Source organism: Caloenas nicobarica, chromosome 2 (assembly GCF_036013445.1).
Source record: "Caloenas nicobarica isolate bCalNic1 chromosome 2, bCalNic1.hap1, whole genome shotgun sequence".
Lineage (NCBI taxonomy): Eukaryota > Metazoa > Chordata > Aves > Columbiformes > Columbidae > Caloenas > Caloenas nicobarica.
In genome coordinates, this window is record NC_088246.1 from 5,864,892 (window position 1) to 5,890,497 (window position 25,606).

General features: G+C 44.8%; 1 protein-coding gene across 1 annotated transcript in view; it reads left to right on the forward strand.

The window, feature by feature from the left end:
* Nucleotides 1-25,606, forward strand: part of OXSR1 (oxidative stress responsive kinase 1) — a 100,518-nt gene that overhangs the window by 50,923 nt on the left and 23,989 nt on the right. Inside the window, exons 5-6 of the mRNA XM_065629256.1 lie at nucleotides 13,326-13,381; nucleotides 23,310-23,419. Coding sequence (XP_065485328.1) covers nucleotides 13,326-13,381; nucleotides 23,310-23,419 — 166 coding nt within the window. The remainder of the gene's footprint in view (nucleotides 1-13,325; nucleotides 13,382-23,309; nucleotides 23,420-25,606) is intronic.

Below are 25,606 nucleotides of genomic sequence, written 5' to 3' on the forward strand. Positions count from 1 at the left end.
CTTGTAGGGGGGTTTGCAGGAGCGTTTCTCTGGTAGTGAATTTCAGATTAAAGATGAAGGACCTGTTGGATATATTTTGGCAGAACTCAGCTGTCCTACAGGATTCAAGCTTAATTTTCCTGTAGTTGATTAATGCATCGATAGCCGTTCTGGCAGGTGTTGTGGTTAAACTGGATTCCGGTATGCCTCGGATTATTTTGACGACTGAAATACGGTACTTTTGTTTCTGTAGCGATCCTGTAGGAGACCTTCACAGCCCACAGTGTTAGAGTCTTGGTTTTGGGAGTGTGTTTTGGAACTGAAGCTTGCTAGGGGAGCATTGAGGGATGGATGGCGGGATGTGGAGCCTTTTATCTCTTATTGCCTTTCTGATTTTAAGTCTGGACGGTACTAATTGGAAAGCCAGGTATTGCTCAGGCATGAGAAGTGGAATTTTATATTCAGAGAAGTGCACGTTGGCCTTGTCTCCCTTATAGTACGGGATGGGCAGAAATAACCTTTAGAGGTAGCTGTTAATAGAAATTTTAAAGCTTTAATTTGTAAACAGTTTGGCAGCCAGAACAATAGAAAATGTTACTCTTGGGTATCCTGGTGGGAAGGAAGAAAAGATGCTGCTTTGGATTGTACTGGATGATTTGTTGCCCCAAATAAACACTTTGCTGATGAGTGTCGAGGGCACAAGGACCGTTGAATCTCCGCTCTGTACATGACAGACTGGGGCGTATTGTGATGGTTTGGCGAACCAGCATGTTCTCCCGGTGGCTGTTTCTTCCACTGCATCATTCAGAAGTTCATTGTTTTTTCTTTTAAAAAAAAAAAAAGTTTCTCTGTGGTTGCAAAGAAAAAATAGGAACCAGATGTAAATCCCAAATCTGCAGCCAGCCAGAAACAATAGCTCCTGTGGAGACAGTTTTCCTCGAAGTAGATAAAGACAATCTCTGCTCTGAAGCATAAAACCTGGCAGTTGAAAGTCCGATGGTAAATATCACTGCTCATGAAAGCACCGGAGCGCTGGGGGCTCTGCAGCGGCTCCCGGCTGGTGTCACTGCCCTGACCCTCAGGGACTGGACAATAGTGGGACCAGGGCAGTGACCGTCCCCTGAACTGGGCACTGCTGAGGCCGCACCTCAAACCCTGGGGTCAGTTTTGGGCCCCTGGCGACAAGAAAGGCCTTGAGGTGCTGGAGCGAGTTGAGAGAAGGGAACGGAGCTGGGGAAGGGGCTGGAGCACAAGTGTGATGGGAGCGGCTGAGGGAGCTGGGAGGTTCAGCCTGGAGAACAGGAGCTGAGGGGAGACCTTCTGATCTCTGAACTGCCTGAAAGGAGCTTCGAGCGTGGAGGGGGTTGGTCTCTTCTCCCAAGTAACAAGCAACAGGACAAGAGGAAATGGCCTCAAGTTGCACCAGGGAAGGTTTCAAATTAGATATTAGGAAAAAACTCTTCCTGGAAGGGGCTGTTGGGCATTGGAACAGGCTGCCCAGGGCAGTGGTGGAGTCACCATGCTGGAGGTGTTTAACAGATGTGTAGATGAGGTTCTCAGGTACATGGTTTAGTACCAGTGTTGACTTAATGGTTGGTATTGATGATCTTTAGGGTCTTTTCCAACCAAAATAGTTCTAAGATTCTATGATTTGGTGCATTATGAGGGTCCTGGTAGCAGCTGGCAGGGTGATGTCTGAAGCTGAGCACTTGTACAACTCTGCGATGTTCAGGTGTCCGTCCCCATTTCATTCACCTCAGACCTGGGTTCTGCCTCTTGACTTCGTCACTGGGTATCCTGCGGTTTCTCAAAGTAACTTTGATTTAGTCCAAGAGAAAACAAACCAACCAACTTTTTGGTACAACTACTCTGCACCACGTTAAAAGGGAGGTGAGTTTTTAGTTTTGTCTCCCCAGCGTTGTTACATGGAGGTGAGGAGCAGGAAAAAAACATGAAGAGCAGGAGAGGGAGGTCTGGGTGATCTCAGGTTCAACATCAATGACAGATTTTGGTCTGGGATCCATGACTGAGTTGCACACTCGACTAATATGGTTTCTAGCAATTCCTGACTTGTCAGGAGTATTTGGGTTTGACATGTTTCCAGGGGGAATAGTCTTCAGTCACTGTCTGCACATTAATTGTATCAAGTGAAAATGTAACAGATGCTCTTGTCTTCTGACTTTGAAGAAACTGAGTGCCATTCAGATGTATGTCCAACCACTCTGTTCGTGACATCTTCATGTCGCTGCTGTTATCTCATATAGGTCATGGGGACCAGATCACCCAGCAGAGGCTCTTGCAGCATCTCTCCAGCAGTAATTGTTTAAATCACAGGGGTTCGTCCTTTCTACTGTGATGCATAATGCGAATAATCCACTTCTAAAAGCTGGCTTTGAATATTGTCCCGTGTTATAATACGGCAGATTTTCTGGCCTTCGTAGGTCCTAAAAGCAGCCCATGTGGAGATGCCTTAAGTATTTATTCAGGCTACTACAGTCTTTCCATGTCTTATGCTAAAGCATGAGAAAAAGGTCACTTGCTAAATTTGTGTTGTAACGTATTAAGCACAGTTGAAAATTTTGCAAGGCTGCATCAGAAATTACTTTTGCATTTTTATACTAAATCAAATTATATCCTGTTTTGCAGAGTTCTTACAAAACTTTAACATTAAAACCTAAACCTCAGTACTTTCAAAAACCAGAAGTGTGACAAAACCTGCACACGTTTAGGACAACAAATAGAGGACTGTCACAGAAATCAATCATTTCATGGCAGCCTGAAAAGCATCACCAAGTTAGACTTGGGAGTGCCAAGAGGACTTGTGCAGGTACCAAATTTCATAACTGCTTTCTCCATTTTATAGGAATAGCTGGTTGAAATAAGGAGAACTTTCCTCTTCCTATACTGGCCATGCTTAAAATTGTCACCCTTTGGGGAAGGAATGAAGTCAAGCTGGCAAGTCTCTTGCTTTGGTTGTCTTGAATTTCTCCTTCCGTGTCATGTTGCGAATGTTGCTGAGCAAGAGCTGTGGGTGGCTTTGTAAGTATGGACGGCTCTGGACTGCGTCGTGGAATGTCTTGGACCTTGTGTGTGTTTAGATATACACACCGCTTCTCCAGAACATGGGTTCTTATTGCCTTTTGGAAACTAAGACCTTTTTGAGCTGCTCTCTATCAAAATTTGGGGGTTTATTTGATCCAAGTTGATTATGTGCTTACTGAAATGAGCTTTCAGCTCTCCATCGTGGCAGGGTCAAGACACATGAATCACTGACTTTGCTGGTTCTTCTGCTACCTGATCCTCAAACTGGGGTGATCTGTGTGTGGTAGTTTGGGGGAAATTCCTATTTCTGAACGCAATAGGAACATATTTTAGCATGCAGGGGATGCTACAGCATGGTGGCATGCATCACATGAAGCATGCCCGCCTCCTTGCACGTTAAATCATTTGATGTGAAACACTGAAATAAGGCCAGGCAACAACTTCAGCATTTTCCTGTGTTACCAATGACTAAGGTAGGGCCTCCCAAAAATATCTGGGTCTCTGGGGTAAGAGGCAGACGTTGTGGTTCCACAGCTTGCTGCGTTGTTTGGTTTTCAGGCAGCAGCTGTTAAAGGAGCTTTGTGCCTTGTCCCCACTGCAGTCCTTAGGAAATGGAAGGACTGAAGAGATGAATTTGTGGAAGAAATCCTGCTGCATTTTTAGCTGCTGTTCCAATGGTACAAAAACTTGATTTTTTTGAAAGCCTGCTGGGCAGGGTCCTTTCCTTATGGGGGATACAAGGGAAAAAAAAAATGAAGTTCTGACTGAACAGAGGAAACTTTAAAAAGTGGTGTATGAAGTTAGAGATGTAGCTTCTCACTTGCATTGACTGCTGAAGGGCTGAGGCTTGTCAGAAGCCGTAGCTGCTTGGCAAACCCTCCTTGCCATAAGCCGATATTACAGCAGTGATGTGCATTGGGGTGAATGTGTGAAGCAACAACCTCTCTTGTAGGAGGAAGAAGTGGAGCTGTGAGGGCACAGGAACAAGAAATATAAGCTGGGCATAACTTGCCGAGATAAAGTTGCAGGCGCTGCGATAAGTGACTGTGACAGACAGCAACGCGGTCAGCGATGTGACACACCACTTGCTGTCTCGTTTCATGTCATAGGCTTGCACCAAGTTCAGCCCAAGGTCTACAACACATTCTTTACTGCCTCAGCATCTTACCAGCCCCTAGAGCTGTTCAGAGAATTAAGATGACAGCGTGAATTTCAAGATCTCCTGCAGCTTGCTTTGGTGAGCACTCCGTTGTCGGAGCTGACATAGCGACTTAACCTAAAATGAATCAAACTTCTGAGCCGTGGTTTCCTGGACCCCAAACCCTTTATTTAAAGCAGCAGTCCACTTCTGCAGCACTGGGGGGCAAAAAAATCAAGAGGAGTTGTACCTAGTAAGTGCATCCTGGATCCTCTGAAATGTGTTTTATGTTTTAGCTAAAATACAGAAGAACAGGAGCTGAATTTCTCATGTAGTCCATACTGCGGTTGCTGTTTGCCTGTGCCAGGAGGTGGGATGCAGTTCTCTTTCCCATGAGGTCTCATTGCTGTGCTGAGTGTGATCTGCCTGGATGTTAAGGACAGGGCACGGAGAAGACAAGTACTCGATGTGCTCGTATGGCTTGTCTTGTTGTAAGCTGACAATCCTTTCCAGTCGGCTTTGTCTACACACCCCTCACAGAACAGTTTGGTTTGGAAGGGATTTTTAAGGGTTATCCAGTGCCACCCCTGCCATGAGCAGGGACATCTTCACCAGCTCAGGTTGCTCAGAGCCCCGTCCAGCCTGGCCTGGGATGTCTCCAGGGATGGGGCATCCACCACCTCTCTGGCCAACCTGGGCCAGAGTCTCATCACCCTCAGTGTAAAAAAAATTTCTTCCTCATGTCCAGCCTGAATCTCCCTCCTTTAGTTTAAAACCATTACCCCTTGTCCTATTGCAACAGGCCCTGCTAAAAAGTCCATCCCCTTCTTTCTTACAGGCCCCCTTTAAGCACTGAAAGGCTGCAATAAGGTCTCCCCGGAGCTTCTCTTCTCCAGCTGAACACCCCAGCTCTTTCAGCCTGGAGTCTGGCTTCACGCTGCTTAAAAGAGCCAAAAAGAACCTTTTTAATTCCTAGTAAAGATGGATTATTAATCTAACTTTCAGATATTAAAATGATAGTTAAAAAACCCTTCAATATTCCTACTGACATAGCCCCCATGAAGCTGAGGCTTTTAAAATGCCTTTACCATTTATGAGACTTGGAGTAAATCATGAGTTGCCTTGTGCTGCTGGCATTTAGCTCCTGAATAGAGACTCTGCTCTTTCACCACAACCCCGCAGCCGTCAGAGCGGCTCAGAGAAGAGGGGAGAAGAGGTCGCTGTGCTTCCCTGATCCCGAGCAATAAAGCGTGTCTCTGGGCTGGCTCCCTACTGTGATTTATAGCAGCCTGGCTGCTGCCGCTGGTCCTGGCTGCCAGTGGCCGCAAGGACCTGCTGAGAGGGCTGTGGGTGAGCAGGGATGGAGCAAACTGGGAACTTGGCCCCATCTTCCCCCTGCTTATGCCTGTCTCAGCAGGGAGGCTGGAGAGAGGAGCGTGGAAGCTGCTTTGCCAGCTCTCTGCCTTTGGAAGATCTTCAAGCTTTAGGAGATGTTCCCGAGTCCAGCTCCACAGAGTTAAGTACAGCACGGTAACAGGCAGTAAATGTGTCTTGCCCGGGAGTTTAGGACTTAAGGGTCAATGCTGTGGCATGAAAATGCTTGTACATGGGGCTTTTCTGAGCAGGAACAGGGAGCATGCTAATGGACAGCATTTGTAATACGTTCTCCTACGTTGTACTGGAGAACAAGAGGCTGTGAGGAGACCTCCTCGCTCTCTGCCTGAAAGGAGCTTGCAGCATGGAGGGGGTTGGTCTCTTCTCCCAAGGAACAAGTGATAGGATGAGAGGAAATGGCCTCAAGTTGTGCCGGGGGAGGTTTAGATTGGATATTAGGAAAAAATTCTTCCTGGAAAGGGCTGTCAGGCATTGGAACAGGCTGCCCAGGGTGGAGTCACCATCCCTGGCGGGGTTTAAAAGTTGTGTAGGTGAGGTTCTTAGGGACATGGTTTAGTGCCAGTGTTGGGTTAACGGTTGCACTTGATGGTCTTGAGGGTCTCTTCCAACCAAAATGGTTCTGTGATTCTATGAGTGCGCTGACGTTCGAGGGCACAGAAATGCTACTCTCCTTGCACGCTCCAAGCCTGGTTTCCCTTTTGCAGCTCTGTCTCAAATGGTAAAGCTCTTGTGTATACCCAGCTTTTTAAATCTTGGCATGTAAGGCAAAGGGAAGAGGTGACATAGGTAACAGCGTTTCATCGAAGGGAAAGTAATGTTCAGTAGCAGAGAGAGAATTGTGCTTGTTTGGTTTGTAATGTCACAAATTGTCTTATATTAACTGTAAGTAGAGATACTGTCCTGGAAGTGTTTTGCAAATTACTCAGAACAATGTCAACTCCAGCAATTGGCTGCATTCAGCATAAATACTTCTCGGTTTTTATTACCATTAACAGAAAACATTAATTCTTGCATCTTGAGCCTTCTATCTTTTTTTTTTTGTTTCTAATGAAACTTGGCATGGCCAACCACCCCTTCCTCGTGCCAAATTATGCACTATAGAGTTCAGTCTCTGAACATTTATTGTTACCATTGATGTGCGTCACTTCTAATGGGCAGATGACTCAGGGCTGTGCTGATAACCAGCATCGCATCCTAAAGGCACATAGGAGCCGATTGGAAGCAAAGGCAGAATAAATAGGGCTTATCTCCGTTTCCCCCTTCATGTGACAGTTTTCTTCTCCAGAAGCCCTGGGGTGTCACTCTTTACTCAGGTCACTTGTATCACAGTTGCGGTGGCTTTAAAGTGTCCCAGCTATTGCTCCCCATGTAGACTTTTGAATCCTTTTCGATTTCCAAACAATATTAAGAGGCTTGTTTAAAAAAAAAAAAAAAAAAAAGAAAAGCAATAACATAACACGCTTCATTGCTGTTCTTGGGAACACCAGGTTTTTAAGTCTTTAATGTGAAATTTTGCTACATATATGGGATTTGCAGAGTTGCAGCTGGTTATTGATAACGCTGCTCTCCATTATGGACTGGCAAGTCTTGCTTTTTCCAGTAGTGTCATCACTGCCCTATCTGGGGGTGCCAAGGACGGAGTGCTATGGGTGAGGGCAGATCTGATCATTTAGCAGGATTTTTAAGGACTGGTGTAGGCTTTTTATAGTGGGAACAAGCCATGAGGATACAGTTCCTATAGCTTCCCCTCCTCTCACCCCATTGAAAAATGAATTGTGGAGGATGTGGGATCACTGCATGCAAAACTGGCGAGCATCATCTCATTCTCTTCCTGTGCTCCCAAGTCTCCTGTAGCTGGATGCTTGATTGCAATTTTGTGGGATCGGTTTTGGTTAAATAGCATCTAATACCTGCAGCCCAGCCCAAACTGGGAGGCGTTAACATGATGTAACTGGTACATCAGTGCTTGGTCGCACTGAGAAGCTAAACTGGTTTGGAATGTAGATGAGGAGGGATTTCTGCCCTGCTGCGAAACCTTTCCAGGCTGCGGTGGAGAATCCAGCTTTGCACTGGAGCAAGTCCAGACCCCTCTTCCCACTCCGGTTCTGAAGCATGAGGTCAATAAAAACATAATCCCAATATTGCAGGAGGGCTCGTAGAGGCTTTAGAGGAGAGGAAGATGACAGGTATGGAACTGGAACATCTAAACCTACAATAGCATTTGCTAAACTACTGGCAAGGAAGAGTCCACTCCAACCTGTGTCTTCATTTAAAATGTGATATAATTACTGTTTACGCTACAGCCTAAAGCTGCTTCCTGTTTCCAGTATAGTAATTACGCTACAGGCACACCATTTCTTCAGTGTATCAGCCCAGGATATGGTCATTACCACATTAATAGGAAGAACTTTCAAATTGTTATACTTGGCAGTAACTATATCCTGGAGTAACAAACATCTCACCATTCAGCTTGCGAGTTTTTAGGCATCTCCTGAGGAGAATAAACAGGAAAGCACCATGTCTCTTTCCCCTAAATGCAATTAATTAACCTTAAAAATGGTTTTGAAGTGGTACCTAATTGGAAGATGCTGATGGTGACACCAGTATAAGCTAAAGAAAAGGATCTGTGTTCACTCAGCGTTATTGCTACTCGATGTTCACCTGGTGCTGTTGCACACAGAATCACAGAATGTCAGGGATTGGAAGGGGCCTTGAAAGCTCATCCAGTCCAATCCCCCGCCGGAGCAGGAACACCCAGATGAGGTTACACAGGAAGGTGTCCAGGCGGGTTGGAATGTCTGCAGAGAAGGAGACTCCACAACCTCCCTGGGCAGCCTGGTCCAGGCTCTGGCACCCTTACTGTGAAGAAGTTTCTTCTCAAATTTAAATGGAACCTCTTGTGTTCCAGTTTATACCCATTGCCCCTTTTCCTATCAGTGGTTGTCATCGAGAAGAGCCTGGCTCCATCCTCCTGACACTCACCCTTTATATATTCATAAACATTGAGGTCATCCCTCAGTCTCCTCCAAGCTCAAGAGCCCCAGCTCCTCAGCCTTTCCTCACACGGGAGATGCTCCACTCCCTTCAGCATCTTCGTGGCTGCGCTGGACTCTCTCCAGCAGTTCCCTGTTCCTTCTGGAACTGAGGGGCCCAGAACTGGACACAATATTCCAGATGAGGTCTCACCAGGGCAGAACAAAGTGGGAGGAGAACCTCTCTTGACCTACTGACCACCCCCCTTCTAATCCCCAGCAGGTCCCATTGGCCTTCCTGGCCACAAGGGCACAGTGCTGCCTCATGGTCGTCCTGCTGTCCCCAGGTCCCTTTCCCCTACACTGCTCTCCAACAGGTCCTTCCCCAACTTATACTGGAACCTGGGGTTGTTCCTGCCCAGATGCAAGACTCTCCGCTTGCCCTTGTTACATTTCATTAAATTTTTCCCCGCCCAACTCTCCAGCCTGTCCGGGTCTCTGGATGGCAGCACAGCCCTCTGGCGTGTCAGCCACTCCTCCCAGTTTGGTGTCATCAGCAAACTTGCTGACAGTGTACTCTGTTCCCTCATCCAAGTCATTGATGAACATATTGAACAGTACTGGTCCCAGTACCGACCCTTGAGGCACTCCACTAGATACAGGCCTCGCAGTGGGTGACATGACGCCAACACACCGGGGTGAGGAACGGCGAAGCTGGAAGTTGCCTCCATGGTACAGAAACTCCAAAATGGAGTAGGCGTCCCTGAACAGCTTGTTCCTGATCAATTCGGGGTGGAGTTGTACCATGCTGGGGTGAGTAATGACCTTTTCAGAGGGTTGGTCACCAGGAGGAAATGCCACATCAAGCGGTGACTTAATTCTGCGGCTTGGCTTGGGTGCCTGGCAGTGCCTGTTGCTGGCCTCCTGGATTTCTTATTGTAGCAACGACTTGTTTTAATTTCTTAAACCAGCCTGAAGTACCATATTTACTGACTTTTGTTTCCAACAGGAAAATATGTAAATTTTAATTAATTCAAGCTGAAGTTAAAAAGAAAATGAGCCTCTGCATTGGAGGGGGTTAAGGGCCTGGAGTCCTTTGGCTCTTTTTTCCTATGTGTTTCCTAAGTGCTTGTTTCACTACTTTTTACTCTCCAAGCCTGTCCAGCTTGCTCTGTTATGGTAGGACAGTCCTGTGGTATTGAATACCTGCTGTTTTCTGGCCAGTGAAACCTGCCCGAGTCTTTTTTGGCCTCTGAAGCACAGGATGGTTGGGACTTTATCCTTAATTCTGTTTAAAAGCTTCCCTGGCTCTTGCTTTGACGCTTCAACGGCTTGGTGAGCTGCACATATCATCGTGCCAGGAGGGTAAGTTTGGAAATACTGTACAGTACCACATGGCCCAGCCCACTGGGAAATGCTCCAGTATCCTGGGTACCTTGGAGTGTATCTGGAAGAGGAAATTACTGTTACTTGCATCCGTTTTCAGGAAGAGGAATGATAACTTCAGCAGTAGCCTCGGTCCATGCTGTTCCTTTCCGCGTAACCTGGAATTGGCAGGCAGCTTTGAAAGGGCTTCGCGTGTCCTGGCTGTAGCAGGAGAACTGACTGGATGAACATTTCCAGTAGGATTGGAGAGTTTCCTGAACACCCCCTGTTCCTTCTGAGTTAGTGCTGGTGGGCGGGGGGGTTCCTGGAGATGCTGTGCCTGTACCAAGCACGTTTTGTGCTGTGTGAGCTAGCTCCTTACCTGGGAATCAGCAAAGTGATGAGGTGGTGAAGGGGCTGGAGCACAAGTGTGATGGGAGCGGCTGAGGGAGCTGGGGGTTCAGCCTGGAGAACAGGAGCTGAGGGGAGACCTTCTGATCTCTGAACTGCCTGAAAGGAGCTTGGAGCGTGGAGGGGGTTGGTCTCTTCTCCTGAGTAACAAGTGATAGGACAAGAGGAAGTGGTCTCAAGTTGCACCAGGGGAGGTTTAGATTGGATATGAGGAAAAGATGCTTCCTGGAGTGGGTTGTCGGGCATTGGAACAGGCTGCCCAGGGCAGTGGTGGAGTCAACATGCTGGAGGTGTGCAAAAGACATATAGATGAGGCTCTTAGGGTCATGATCTAGTGTTAGATTTAGGTTATGGTTGGACTTGATGATCTTGAGGGTCTGTTCCAATCAAAATGATTCTATGATTCTATGAAACCTGGGCTCTCCAAGCCCATGGCTCCTCATGCTCATGGGGTTGGATCCCAAAGGCATCTCCTCCCTAAATACTGGCAGGGAGCTTTTCCATTCCCTCGCTGTTAAGGACCCTGAACACTTTACAGTAGTGCAGCAGTGAGTCAGGTTTGTATCACTCTCTTAATTAAAATGGTGATTAACTCTCCATAACTCTGATTGTACTGGATTTGGCCAATGGATGCTACAGGGAATAGCACGAAAACATGCTTAATGTTGTATTTAATCCCTTTGGGTCCTTCCGTCTACTTAAGAGTCTCCATCAACTGCAGAGCTGATGCCGCCTTGTCTGTAATGGCTGCAGCTGTTAGTTGCAGGAAGAAAACAGAAAATGTCCTGCTTCTTGAGGGAAAGCTGACTCGCTCCTAAACACGTGTTCTAGTATTCAACCTGTGTAAAATGAGCAGGACTGGAGCTGACTGGTGGCAATTGTTTTAAATTTGTTTATTTATTCCAGCATCACCATCGCAGCCTCTTACTGCTTTGAATCCTGTTCTACTAGTAAGTCCGCTCTTCAAGGTTATCTCCCCACACAGCTTCAGTGTTTCCATAAAGATCTGTCCACGTGTTCTTGATCGATAAAGCAAATTAGTCTTTTCCCATACTTGCTCTTACACTTGTGCTTCAAACAGGGCTTAAGCTCCAAGGCGGTCACTGCTGGCAAGAGGGCTTCATTTGGCAGGACTTGAAATGCTTGTTCGAAGGTTAAAAGCCGCTGGCAGCTGTGGTTTGCTGTTAAGTCTTTAGCGGGACCGTCTTTTGGACAGTCTTTGTTCACTTTTGTTCTGCCGTATGCTGGGGAAAGCCTTGCCATGCCAAAGGCCTAGATGGGGTGTTGGGGAGAAGGTAACAAACGCTGGTGTTGGAGAGGATGTGTTTGAAATTATCCTGGCCGGGAGCTGGCAGCAGCCAAGGCGCCTCTTCAGAACAGCAAAGCCAGGAAGGACATTTCCAGAGCGCAACCGGGACTGTTTGGCCCGGCCATCACATCATTTCTGTTCTCATGGTGCATGAGCGAGGAGAGAAAAAATAGCTTTTGACTTTTTTTTTTTTTTTTAATTCGTGTGAAAGGATTTGGAATATTTGCACAAGGCAGTGGAGGAATAATTTTTTTTTTTTTTTTTTTTTGCGTTTCCATGCAGGTGGTTGCCATTAAGGTGCGGTGTGTTGTGAATTGCTGTCTGTTCACTGGCAACCATTCCCCAGGTGCTTGCTTTGCTTGCAGCTGTTCTTGAGACAGCACCTGCATGTGCTCCGGGTCTGTGTGGTTTCTTAACCAGCGTGGCCTCAGCAGCTCTGATGAACGTGGGTGTCAGCTGGAAAGGTGCTTCTCTTGGCTTTGCATAGGGAGCAGCCTGTGGAAATAAGCTGTAAAACTTCAAAGCATCTTTGGACTGAATGTAGCACTAGTGCTGCTGTTAACCTAACAAACCAGACCTTTTTGGGGGTAGAAATAATTCTGGGAGAAATAACTGTCGTAGTACGTGCTGGATGTTCTTGTGTTAGTTGACTATGGTAGAAAAAGTTCAGAGAAAGGCAGTGAAGCTGGGGAAGGGGCTGGAGCACAAGTGTGATGGGAGCGGCTGAGGGAGCTGGGGGTTCAGCCTGGAGAACAGGAGCTGAGGGGAGACCTTCCGATCTCTGAACTGCCTGAAAGGAGCTTGGAGCATGGAGGGGGTTGGTCTCTTCTCCCAAGGAACAAGTGATAGGACGAGAGGAAATGGCCTCAAGTTGTGCCAGGGGAGGTTTAGATTGGATGTTAGGAAAAAATGCTTCCTGGAGTGGGTTGTCAGGCATTGGAACAGGCTGCCCAGGGCAGTGGTGGAGTCACCATCCCTGGAAGGGTTAAATGATGCATAGTTCTTAGGGACATGGGTTAGCGCCAGTGTTGGGTTAATGGTTGGACTCGATGATCTTGAGGGTCTCTTCCCACCAAAATGATTCTGTGATAAAAAAACAAGGACTTTTTCCACTTAAGGTCAGACCTCACAGGACAGTTGGGTGGCTCCACTTCCCCATTCTCACCAGCTCTACTGTACCAGCTCTGCTCACCTAACCCTTGGTAATGTGGTTCAGTTCATTAAGCCACGAACAAACAAGGTTTTTCTTCCGTCTGAATTGTCATCAGTGCTTGCGGCTAAACTGGGTTCCTGAGGATGCAGCTGAACTCCAGGACTGGATCAACTCACCATCTCTTGAAGTCTCTCCCCTCCCCTCCGAAAAAAAGGGTACACAAGTATCAGACCAGTGCTAGGTTCTGTTTTCACATTTTTAGCTAACTTAAGAACCTGGGGCAGACCATTTTCCTTGTATTTTGAGGGTACCTTTTGATAAGTTTTTCATTTTTTTTTTTCTGTGAATAGCACTTAAAATGTTACTAGCTATAAATCATACAAATACCATTTAGCGTCTGTGTACTGAAGTTACAATTGGTGTTAAGTCCCTACTGTTTCTGCGTGATTGGAACCAAGGAGGTGCTAATGCAAGAAACAAACTATATAATAACCTTTTAATGTATTTTTCTTGATTGAAGGGAAGATTTAATGATTTCCACTTATTGTTGTGTTTCTGCAGGGATGTGAAAGCAGGAAATATTCTTCTTGGAGAAGATGGCTCAGTGCAAATTGCAGGTAACTTTCCTGATAACTTTGAACAGACTTTAGGCAGAACTGTGTATGCGAAGAGATTAATGATCAAGAAGAAACCTGTGTAAAAACATTAACTTCAAGAAGCTCCTCAGTTCTTGAACAGAACAAACCCAACACCACCAAAAAATAAATACAAAAACACCACAAAACAAAACCACACAACAAAACAGCCCAGAGTTTATTATATCTTGTTATCTTGAAATACCATTCTTTGGAATAATTACAATCAGCATGAATAAATCCTTTGACCATTAAGTCCTCAGAATCAATAGATTAGATAAAATTCTTGGCATAAGCTAGCCAGATTTTTAAACCAGCAAGTTCACAGGCTTGGAAGCGACTGCACAGACCTCACTGATTCATCATCGATGTGTAAGGTGGTTCTCAGACGGATGGTGGTGAACAGCGGATGAATTCATCAGCTTATGTCTGATGGTAAAAGTCACTTGCAACTTTTGCCTTAACCCAAGATCTGCTGGTCAAACTGCTCACGTGGGTGCTCCCTGGTCCCCTTTAGTCAAACTGAGTGGCAGAGTTTAAGCTGAGTGCCCTAACCCAGCCCAAATTGGGGTGAACCAAAAGCTTTATAAGCAGTTTTGGAAGCAGCTGAGCTGCTGTGCCGAGGGCCAGGGGTGGGAGGAATGTTCAGACAGTTGTTTTAGCTGATACACATGTGCCTGGAGTTGTCTGTTGTAGTCACCGCTGGCATGAGCTGCATCAACACAGGTACGTTGGAAATGTGTAGATAAATTGTATATCTGTAGAAATGGGTAGTTTGTTTGGGTTTTTTTTGTGCCAGTAGGACTCTTCTGATCTCTTATTTCATACATGTGAAGTCTGTAGGAGCTTTTCTTCCCAAAATCATTAATAATAATGATTATTCCTAAAGACAAGATTTTTGGATGGTGCATTAGAACCTGTGAGAGTTGTTCTTCCATTTTCCTACCCTGAGCACAGAAGATTCTTTAATCAACACGGAGGCTCCTCTCCATCTGTCCTGTCCCTCAGGACTTTGCTCTTTCCAGTCCTCATGCCACCTCTAGCTGGAAGGACAGAGCTCGCATCTGGTCCTGACATTTTACCAAACATCCTTGTACATGTTTAACATTTTCAGTCCCATATTGAATTGGAAGGAGCCGCATCTGTTTGTGATCAGGTCTCTTCATTAGTGCCATGTCCTGCTGATGGGTGCAGCAATGGGACAAGCCGATGTGCTGAGGGACGTGGACTCCTTTGGTATATTTATTTCTGGATTTGCGTCTCGGAATGAGAGGGGGAGATTTGGCATGAGAGGAAATGGCCCCAAGTTGTGCCCAGAGGGGGTTTAGATTGGATATTAGGAAAAATTTCTTCACAGAAGGGGTTGTCAGGCATCAGAACAGGCTGCCCAGGGCAGTGGTGGAGCCACCATCCCTGGAGGGGTTTAAAAGTCATGGAGATGAGGTTCTTACAGACACAATTTAATGACAGTGTTGGGTTAACAGTTGGACTCAATGATCTCGAGGGTCTTCCAACCAAAAGGCTTCTATGATTCTTTTTTCCACCAGGAAGCAGAACACATAGTGATGCACAGTTTTCTGTAGGTAGCTCTTCTCCCTCCGTAGAAGGCAGCAAGCCCTTTTACAGAAGGACTTAACACCTAAAATACAGGTTTGTTTTCAGTTTAAAACTTGAAGTTGCCTTGTTTTCCCTTTTAAGTCCCCACTGCTCTTCATGCCTGCTGTTATATTTGTAATGAAGTGTAAATAATTCATCCCATGTGGCAGCTGATGGAAGGCAGGGTGTGTCTTCTAAAGTGTTCAAAGGAACAAACTATATACAGTAAAATCCTTCAGTTTTCCATATTGGTGCAAAGAGGTAACATTTAGGGTTTGTGATTGTACAGAGCTTTAGATTTTGTTCTGGGAGAGGCTGCAAATACCTATTGCATTGATGCAATGAAGTTACTTTGACCTTTCCTGCCAGCCTAGCAGAAAGCTGCTTGTGTTTCTCTTCCACACGGATGCTAGGGTTTGGGTATTTTTTTAATTAAGGCTCACTGGTAATAGGTACCTGTTCATGTATTTTTTTTTTTTCTCTCCTGAATACTTTTTAGTTGACAAATAGTTTGAAGGTTGACTAGTCTTACTTGTACGAGTTTCGGAGGATTTGTCTTGTGATTTGTCCATATATCCCCTGGACTGAACTGTCTACTGGTGGTTTAGATGTGCAACATTTAAATGGTGAAATCTCCCTCCTCGTGTGTTCTGCAAAAGCAACATTGCAGAGTTCCCCCTTTACAAGTTCTTGCTTTGAACGTGCGAAAGGACCAAGGCTGTAACCTTTCATGGGACAGAACAGAGCAACTGAAACCAAGGCCAGCAAGTTCACCACGGTGGCAGGAAGCACTTTGGTTTCTGCGAAGGCAGCTGATGACTTGAAAGAAATAAAAATAAGTGAGTGACCGAATGATAGGGAAGAGCCTGACCTGATCATAACATGAGATTTTTGTTTCTGTGGGAATTTCTGACACTTAAGCCTCCTTTCTTCCTGACCCAGGATGAAATAGCAAAATTCCTTGTGAATTTTTTTGAGGAGGAAAAAAAACGCTGGAAGGAAACCAATCCCAAGAAAGTGAGTTTTGTTTTGACGAGCTCAAAGCACTTGCCTTTGACAATAGTATAAATGCATGTTATGAATAATTCTGTTGAGTGCTTCAATTATCAGCTGGGTGACATCACCGTGTTCCCATGAAACAAATGTGTTTAAGTTTCACTGGAAAGTTACACCACGAGGAAAAAAAGAAGATTGATCAGCTGTGGAATGAAGCCCGAGGGTCAGAGTGAATGGGGCACCTCCCTTGAAGGAGCTGGTTTGGTGTACATAAAAAATGCTAATAATGTAGCAGGAAAGAATGACTTCAGTTCTTTTATAATGACTCCTTTCCCTTTTGCCATCCTTCTATCAAAACTGCCCATGAACGGTTGTTTTGAAAGACTTTTTCAGTGTTTGGCCTTTGCAGCCTCTTGTTCTTGTGTGTTTCCTACTGCTTGACGCATTTCATGCTGCTTGTTTCAGAAGAAATGTAAATCCTAAATGTAAGGAATGTAAATCTGGAACTGGAAATCCTTTGGGGAAAAAGAAAACAAAGCTTCTTTCAAATTTATTTGCAAAAATATGCTTGACCCTGTAGTGGAGGAAACCCCACTACTGGGCTATCATTCCACAACATTTCAGTGAATTTAGTTATAATACTTGGGAAAGTTTCACTGTATAGACTTCATGGCAATAATTTTGCTGCAGAATCGTACAGTTCTAACCAATGAAAACATAGTCCCTTTCGTTAATTTGGGCTGTGCAGTTCTATCAAGGCCGAACAAAGTGCAACTTGAGGAAGGTGAGTCTGACGTTCCCAAGGTTGTTTGTAACTCGGAGTTGGTGACTGTGACTTGGATGTGAAAACCGCTGGTAGGAGCCTGTGAGCTGCCGTGGGCGCAGGTAAAGCTGTGGAGGAGAAATTGGTGAGTTTGGAGGAGTTTGCTGGAAGTAGGAATTTTAAAAATTCCTCTACTGGCCTGCACAGATGCCCAGCTTCAAACTCCTCCCCAAATCCTGGGACTCGGTATTTTTGCTCGTGTCTTTTTACTCTTTTTAAGTGTGTAGCTCCTTTTGCTTTCAAAATGTGCATTCGCTAAACCAAGGCATAAAATTACCTCTAATAGATCCAGCTGACCACCGAGACCTAAACTGAGGCTGTTTGCTTCTATCTTAACATCTTTTATTTATTTTTTTTTTTTTTTCCCCCCAAGGGCACTGGTTTGAGCTTGTGGCTTGGCACTGAGTTTTTGGAGCCTGTTACAATTCGGAGAGTATCGCTTTCTCAGTTTGGAGTGTTCTCCTGCACACAGAATTAATCTCTCTTCTGGAGAGAGAAGGACTCTTTCCCAGATACTATTGTTCGGGGCTGTGCTGATGGTGGTTGCGATGTAAATTGAGATAGCCGTGTTCTTTTGTGTTCCAGCCTTGCCATGGCAATTATTGTGTTTTTTAATTTAATCAGAGCATAAAACCTCTTTGCCCTGACATTTACTGGTTCCCTGGAGTCTCAGAGCCGCATGGGTAAAAACTCTTTATCAACATAAACTGCCTCGGCACCAATATTGCTGCATAAACCCAGAGACGACTTCTCGCAGTAAGCAAGGCTTAATATTCTTCAGTTTATTTGACTGTGCCGGCCCTATAAATTATTGTGAAATGAAAAGAGTCTTGATAGACTGGGAAGGGATGGGAGAGGTTGAGGGAAACTCCCAGGGTACACGAGCCTTGCTCGGTACGAACCGTCTCCATCCATAGCACGATATGAGGATCCTACTGAGACCAGTCTAAATTTTTCCCCTGATTTTATCCACTGGGATATTAAATAATAATGTCACCCAAGCCACTGTGATTGAATGTGAAGAAGCAAGGGCCTACCCAAGGCTGAAAGGCACATGTCCCACCACGTGTGGGTTTTTTTTCTGCTGTAGGAACAATAACACGAATATCTTCAGGTTTTAAAACCAGTGGGGATTATTAACGCGTGCTCCGAGAGGCGCTCGCGGCGCCCGCCGGGTCCCGGGCTGGTCGCGTTGCCAACCGCTTGAAGTAGATTTGAGATTTCACAAAGTCGTTCAGGACTTGCTAATTGATACCGGGCAAATTGCCCAACCCCTCTCGCTTTATCTATTTATAAAATGGGGATAGTTAAGGCCAGGCGAAAACTTGTGTAACTGAATTTGTGTAACTTTCCACAAATCCATGCCAGCTTGTCACCGGTTCGCTGTGTTCCTGACTGCTCTTAATTCATTGTACTAAAATAGCACTCTACATAAACATCGAGCTGTGACGCGGGCACAGTCATTCTCCCACTTTCCCGTAGGAAACTCTTAACTTTGGGAGATTAAATTGCTTTAAAAAGGGGCAAGACACAAATTTATAATAAGGAGAGGAGCCCCGAATGCACGGCTGACTCAAGCAGCCGGACTTGTGTCGTGGGCACCTCTGAACTACTTCTCCCTTTTGAAAAAAAAAAAAAAGGCAAAACCATTTTTCTCTATGGTTGGTGGAGAGTTTTGGTGCCTCCCTTGCAGCAGCATGATGTGAAGTAACTTGCTCTTCATGTTGCTTATAATATCTGCGTTTCCTGACGAGATGTTGCTCTGTTGGGTTGTTGAAACAGCTTGTGAAATTCTCCGAGGGCGGTGGCTGCACCCAGCCTGGCCTTTGTCATCCTGAAGTTACTTTGCGTCGCATTTGTGCATCTCTATTAACGTGCTGGTGGGGCTTGGTTTTAGATGTGATCTTTACGTTTACTTGGCAAAGGGATTTCATACGTCTTTCATGTGCATTGACTTTATTGCAGAAAGGCTAAACTTGTGATGCATGTAAAAAGAAAGCTGCTGTTCTGCATATGAATTGATTAGAAATATGTGACTGTAGAGATCTAATGGGAGATCCAAACGAGAATTTGGTAGAGCAACTGTGTATTTGTAGCTCCAGTACTACTGTATAACTATATAGTCTTTCAAGGAAAGAAGTTTTTGATCTTTGTTCTTCACTAAACATCCTTTTCTCTGGTGTCTCGCACTGCATTCTCAGCACAGAATTGCTGTTTAGCACCACCTTCCTCCTTTTCTTGCCAGGCTTTATTCATCTTCAGCACTCTAAAAGCTGGGAGGTTTGCAGAAAAACACAAAGTACAACTACAAATATTTTCTGACAGTGAGCATCTAAAGAAGGAAGGTGACCAGTGAGGAATATGTTTAGTGCTGTCTTCTGAAATACCTTTATTTGTGCTTGAGGGGGAATAATATCTCAGCTACCTAAGTTAAAAAACAGCTCCAAGAGGTCTGAAGTCAAGATTGGTTTATTAGAATCATAGAGTCGTTTTGGTTGGAAGAGATTCTCAAGATTGTGTCCAACTGTTAACCCAACAGTGGCACTAAACCATGTCCCTAAGAACGTCATCTATGCAGCTTTTAAACCCCTCCAGGGATGGTGACTCCACCACTGCTCTGGGCAGCCTGTTCCAATGCCTGACAACCCTTTCCAGGAAGAATTTTTTCCTAATATCCAATCTAAACCTTCCCTGGTGCAACTTGAGGCCATTTCCTCTCATCCTATCACTTGTTCCTTGGGAGAAGAGACCAACCCCTCCATGCTCCAAGCTCCTTTCAGGCAGTTCAGAGATCAGAAGGTCTCCCCTCAGCTCCTGTTCTCCAGGCTGAACCCCCAGCTCCCTCAGCCGCTCCCATCACACTTGTGCTCCAGACCCTTCACTAGCTCCGTTCCCTTCTCTCAACTCGCTCCAGCACCTCAAGGGCTTTCTTGTCGTGAGGGGCCCAAAACTGACCCCGGGGTTTGAGGTGCAGCCTCAGCAATGCCCAGTCCACGGTGTTCTGTGCTCCTGCCACCCCTGAATTTGGGAACTACTGGTTTAGGGTCTGATACAAACCCACCAGACTCTGCAGGATTCTCTTTGATGTCAGTGGCCTTTGAAATGGCCAAGGAGAGATGATTTTCCATGTCTGACCTCTAGATTTGGATAAAACAATCTAATTATGATACTGTAGAAATTTCTCTTCCTCACGTACCCGGCCGTGATGGTGCTCGATGTGATGTGGTCCTGCCCCAGCGTTCTTGTGTTGACAAGTTGTTTAGGTCTTTGTTTCTGCAACGCAGAATAGCAAGAGAAGATTTTCCTTTCAGCTTTTGCGTTTCTTGAGTGGCCAGAATAGTTTTCAAATTGGGCAACCTGGATACCTTAGTAGCAGGAATTGTTGCCTAACACCGAGCTTTTTCAAACACTTCATTCTGCAACTTCATTGCTGCTGTAGCATATTTTGTAGGGGTTGTGGTTTGCAACACATGATGTTTCTACCGAAAAGGACAAAATTGGCCACGTTTACTGCGAAGCCTCCTTCAGCAGAATTGTTATTTCCATTCTGGATTGGTTTTGCTGTGATACGAGAGTCTGGAGATTTTTTGTTTTTAACAGGTCTTTGCTTTATATCACTGAAACAGGTCCAGCAGACGAATCTTTCCTGCATTGCTTCAGAAAAATGATTTAAAACCAATGATCCTACCACTTGCATCCGGACATCCTGGAGACTCTTATTTAGCAGCAGACTGCTGGAAATCTGCGGGTTTTGGGCTCTTTTAGACTATCTGACAGTCGTTGGATTCCCAGCAGTGGTGGTTACTGGTATTGCAAGCCAGGTCTGAGCATTTCCAGTTCCTCCCTGGTTCTGGTGATCAATGCGCTGCTTCCCAGCTATCACTGTAGTGAGCCAGTACAAAGTACAAGCTGCCAAAGAAGAGTACAGATGTAAACCCTTGTGAGCTCTCATACCTCTTGAATTTCACGAGGTTTCCCATTTTTTTAGAGTTAAATTAATGTGCAATAACCTGGTTCTGTTTTAGCCTTTCTGAGGGTAGTTAACAGTGGCGGAGAGAATGGGATGCGGGTTGTACCCGCAGCTCAGAAGTAAGAATTGAGCCCTAACTTGTGGTTGGGATTTTATTTTATTGCTTTACAGATATTTCTTGAGAGCAGGCACATTCTTATCTTAATAGCTGGGACTTGGATGAAGTTACTAAGATGACATTTGGGAAGATGGTTTCAAAGTCTTCCCTTCCAGCAGAGTAGCTCAGGCTGGTTCTGCCTGGTTTAGCCCACTTGAAATGAGGGAAATCGATTGGGAAAACATTGAATAAATCAACTATGTAACAAAATACAGTTTAATTCTGTTTTAAGCTTTCTGCTGATGGCAGATGTAGGGGCAGAGTTTCCGACTAGAATTTATAAACTTGCGTTTGATGTGAAATGTGGTGAATGCTGTGTAAAGGACTTGTGTTTTTACTGCGGGAATGAGTTTACTGGGAATGGCATTTCCTTTACCCTCCAAATGACTGCATGGAAACTTGAGGTAAGATAATATACACAAGTTCAAATACAGCACATCGCAAGAAAATGCTGATGGCACTTGGACAAGTTTCTATTAGTGTGCTCTTATTTAAAAGAACTCCTAATTGCTCTTGTGTTTAGAACAATAGATGATAGAAGACGTCCCGTAATGAGCGGTAAAGTGCAAGTAATTTTACTCTGAACTTTTTAGGAAGGTCATTCCGTTTTCTGAGAAAAGCAGGGATGGTGGAAGATCTCAAAGCAAAATCACTGTTGCGAAAAGTGGCTTTCCAGAAAAATACAGATTATAGTGCTGACAGGAATAGTGATCCATCTAAATGTGCTAAAATTTCAAGATTAATAGGAAGATACAGGATAAAGGACTTGTTTTAGCCCTGGGATTTCAATACAACTTTATTTAACGTCAGCTTTCAGTTATCCGTGCTTTTTAGGGAGCACAGAGTTCCTGTCCTCGAACAACTCAGACCTAAGCGAGCTGGAAGTTTTCACCGCAGTATTCTTGGAGTTATTATTCCAGTGGTGTTTATCCAATATTGAAAGACTGAGGAGGGGCTCATCGCACTGCTGGTGTGATGCAGAGGAAACTTGGGGTGTCTTCATGTGGATGCCATTGCTTGGAAGTAGTACAGGGGGATTTTTGTTGGGGTGGATTCCTCAGTTTGGATAACATCCTGAAGCCATGGAGTAACTCCATGGCTTCTCTGACTAAGTTTTTTGCTTTTACACTTAACTATGTCAGCTGAGTTTCAAGAATTTCCAAACCAGTTGTGGTCAATAATGTGTTGGTTTTATGTGAAATAGCCCTTGGATGTCAGAGATTTCTCTTTCAAGCCTGTCACCAGTCTCAGAAACAGCATTTGATGTTTTGATTGCTTGTATGGTGTTTATAAAAGAGGGATGTGTGGATAAAATGGAATTATAGAGAGTGACTCATTGCAGGTCTGTAATTCTGCAATGCATAAGCAGTGTAGTTTGATGCAAATTGGGAAGAAATACTTATACAGTTTTATATTCTTAGTTTCCCTGTTACCTGATTTATTTTATTTTATTTTTTTTTTCTCCAAGGAAAGTCTGCCATCCTTTCTTGAACGACTTGGTTGCCCAATTTTTTGAACACACCATAACGCATTGCTATCTCCGCTGCTGTTCACAGATCCTGTTTTCCATGTCGTTCTTAATTGCATGAACCACCTCTGTTATGTTTGAAAGCATAGTTTTATGAAAAGGAATGATTTGCTTTAAGTAATACAGTTACCAGTGAGCGCGTGGGGCATCCTTGAGCACCCTTCATCCTGCGGAAGATGTTTTGGGTGGGGGTGACACTGTGCAGAGTGCGAATCCCTCTCTGCAAAGATGGGCAGGGGCACGTGCTCCTCGGTTTGGTAACACTGCTGCGTGTTGGGAACCGCTCCAAGTTCTGTTACAGCACCGAGCATCTTGGCGATGGAAGATTACCAAGCAAAGCGTATTCTGGTAATAAAACATCCAGAATAAGGGGCTGGTACCTCCAGGATGCAGTTAGGACAGCGAAGCGTTATGAAGTCACTCTTTATGTACCCGACTTCCTTGTTGCAAATATTACCAGGGCGCTAATCGAAGTCCATTTATGGCTTGTTATGTGTGTAGACGAGTACAGATAAAGCTCTGGCTGTCAGCGGCAGGTTTGCACAGCGGCAGGTCTGCTGGGGCTGTAATGTGACCAGTGGGCTGTGATGGAGAGTGGAATTTTCCTCTGTGCCGGCCAGTGCTGAGAGCTCTGCTCTCCCCGGTAATTGAACGGTGAACTCCAGACCATTCGTGTACAAGCACTCTTAGCGAACTGTTGATCGTTCTTCATTCATTAGGAAACTCCTCATGCGTAACTGCTTAATAGATGGCTGGGAATATGAGGGGAAAGAGTGGGACAAGCCTTCAGTTTGCTCAGGATGTGTTCTTAATAAAAATCTCTTTTTATTTTCTTTTCAGACTTTGGCGTCAGTGCGTTTCTGGCCACTGGTGGTGACATTACCAGAAATAAAGTCAGGAAAACTTTTGTGGGCACACCTTGCTGGATGGCACCAGAAGTGATGGAGCAGGTGAATTGTTTTTCCTACTGTCCTCTGAGCCGATCTGCACCTGGAATTCCCTGTTGTCAGGAATGGCTGTATTTACTTCAAGCTAGATGATACTGTGGCATCCTATAAGGCTTTTTAAAACCACAGGATTGTCTTTGATTTGCCTGTTGCAGTCAGGCTTATACTGGGGAGTATTCAAGTGTTCAGTAGGTTTTTGCCATGTTCCTTCTCTTCAGGCTCCTACCGAAGGTGAGGATGAGACAGCTCAGCTGTTGCTTAAGGAAGATTAACCTGCCTCTCCCTCTTTCCTGAAAGTGAGGTAGAATATAAATAGTTTCACACGTGGTAGATGTGCACATGTACAGCTCAATAATGTGCTCATCTGCAAATATAAGATTTTAGGGTACTGCAACACGTCAGAGTGGGGAGTTGTTACAGTCCCAACAAGGCACTTTGCAGCAGCTGTCTTTTGCATTGATGTTCAGTGCCACAAGCATTTTGAAAACTGTCCCTCATCGCCTTAAAGTGTTTGACAGAGGCCTGGACTCGGGGTTTGACATGTGTGCCAAGCAGAAACACAGCTGACTAGAAATGTTTTTTCTGCTTTCTTCCAAAAAATCCTTGAAACAAAAATATTTTGGGAAGACCTTGTTTTATTAAAATAAACCCACCTTGTTTTTTTTCCTTGCTGTTTTGAAATTTAGGAGGATCTTGAGACTGCCTCAAATACATATATAATGAAATACAGCAGTGGTAAAACTTGACTGCTTTTTTTTTTTTTTTTCCATTTTGGAGTAGTTTAACTATATTATTGATGAAGAGCTTTTTTGCTATTTGGCCTTTTCAGTGGCTCCCATGGTGGCATTGAGAGGCTGGTGCGCTCCTGCTACCTCCTCGAGTACAAATCTAATACCGTAGGGTATAAGACACATTCCCCAGGTCAGGACTAGTCTTTGTGAACTTCTGAAGTATATGACAATGAAGCAGTTCAGATCTTTTTGTTATGTTGATTTAAAAATTTTTTAAAAAGAGTATTATTGTTTCCAAAACTAGAAGAGGATTGTCCCTTTTCTGTCCCTTGTGTCCTGTCCTGGGGCACAGGACACACGGGGCTGACCAGGACCTGATGATGCTGCTCCAGGCCACAGGACAACAGGGGGAGGAAAAAAAAAGGTCTTAAGGAGGGTGCTAAAAGGGGAAATGAAGGTTTTAGTGACAAACAGGAGGTTCTTGGTGCAACAGTTGTGTTTCTGAAAGAGACTTTCTAGGGTGTCCAACACTTGCACGAGGGCCGTGCGCATCTGACTTGTCGCAAATATGAGCTGGTAAGGCTGGATTTTTGGATGCAAATCCTTCAGCGTCCACGTACATACCTGCGCTGACTTCCAGCAGGTGTCACTCTGGGCCGTTAAATCCAGCCCAGGAGAAAGGACGCAGGGGTTGCTGTAGGTTAGACTTCCATACGCAGATATTATCGGCCCAGCTCCATCGGGTTTGCTTTCAGCATCGTGAAGTTCCTTTAGCATGTTACTACATGATAGCCTGGCATTGTCTTTTAATGTGCGTTCATTTGGTGGATTTACGGCAAAGAAAAGCTGATGTGCTGCTTTAGACAGTTCTGAAGTTATACTTTTCATTTGCAAGCAGGATTGTATGATAAAATTAGAAAAAACTCCACCAAACCATTAAAACCCCAGTGGGGAATGGGAAACTGTATGGTGTATAGATGTGCTGCAAGATTAACTGAAATATAAAGCTAAAACATGTCCCAAAGTTATTATCAAAACCTAAAAATTGGGGGGGGGGTGGAACCCAAGCCCTTACAGCATATTTTTTCCTGCACTGTGTTCTTTTAAATTATACAAGATATCTGGGCTTTAGGTAAATGACTCAAAATCTGTTCCTAGTCATGGTGTCCATAAACCGTGGTGCTTCAAGAAGCTTCTCACACCTTTAAGGCTCATGAGAATGGTGCCTGCAGAGCTGATGAAATGAGTGCAGGATATAAACTCCTGTTGCTATCATAAAATTCAGTTCAACTATAGTATTATACAACAAATCGTGCAAGAAGGTTTTATGTTTGTTTGCCAAAATTCAGGATCGTCTTAAAGGTAGTTTGGGAAATGTTTTTGGCTTCCTCACGCTGAGTGTCTTTCTGAAGCTTGCCAGGTTAACTGAACACAATATCCCTATTAGCTTTGCTCTGAT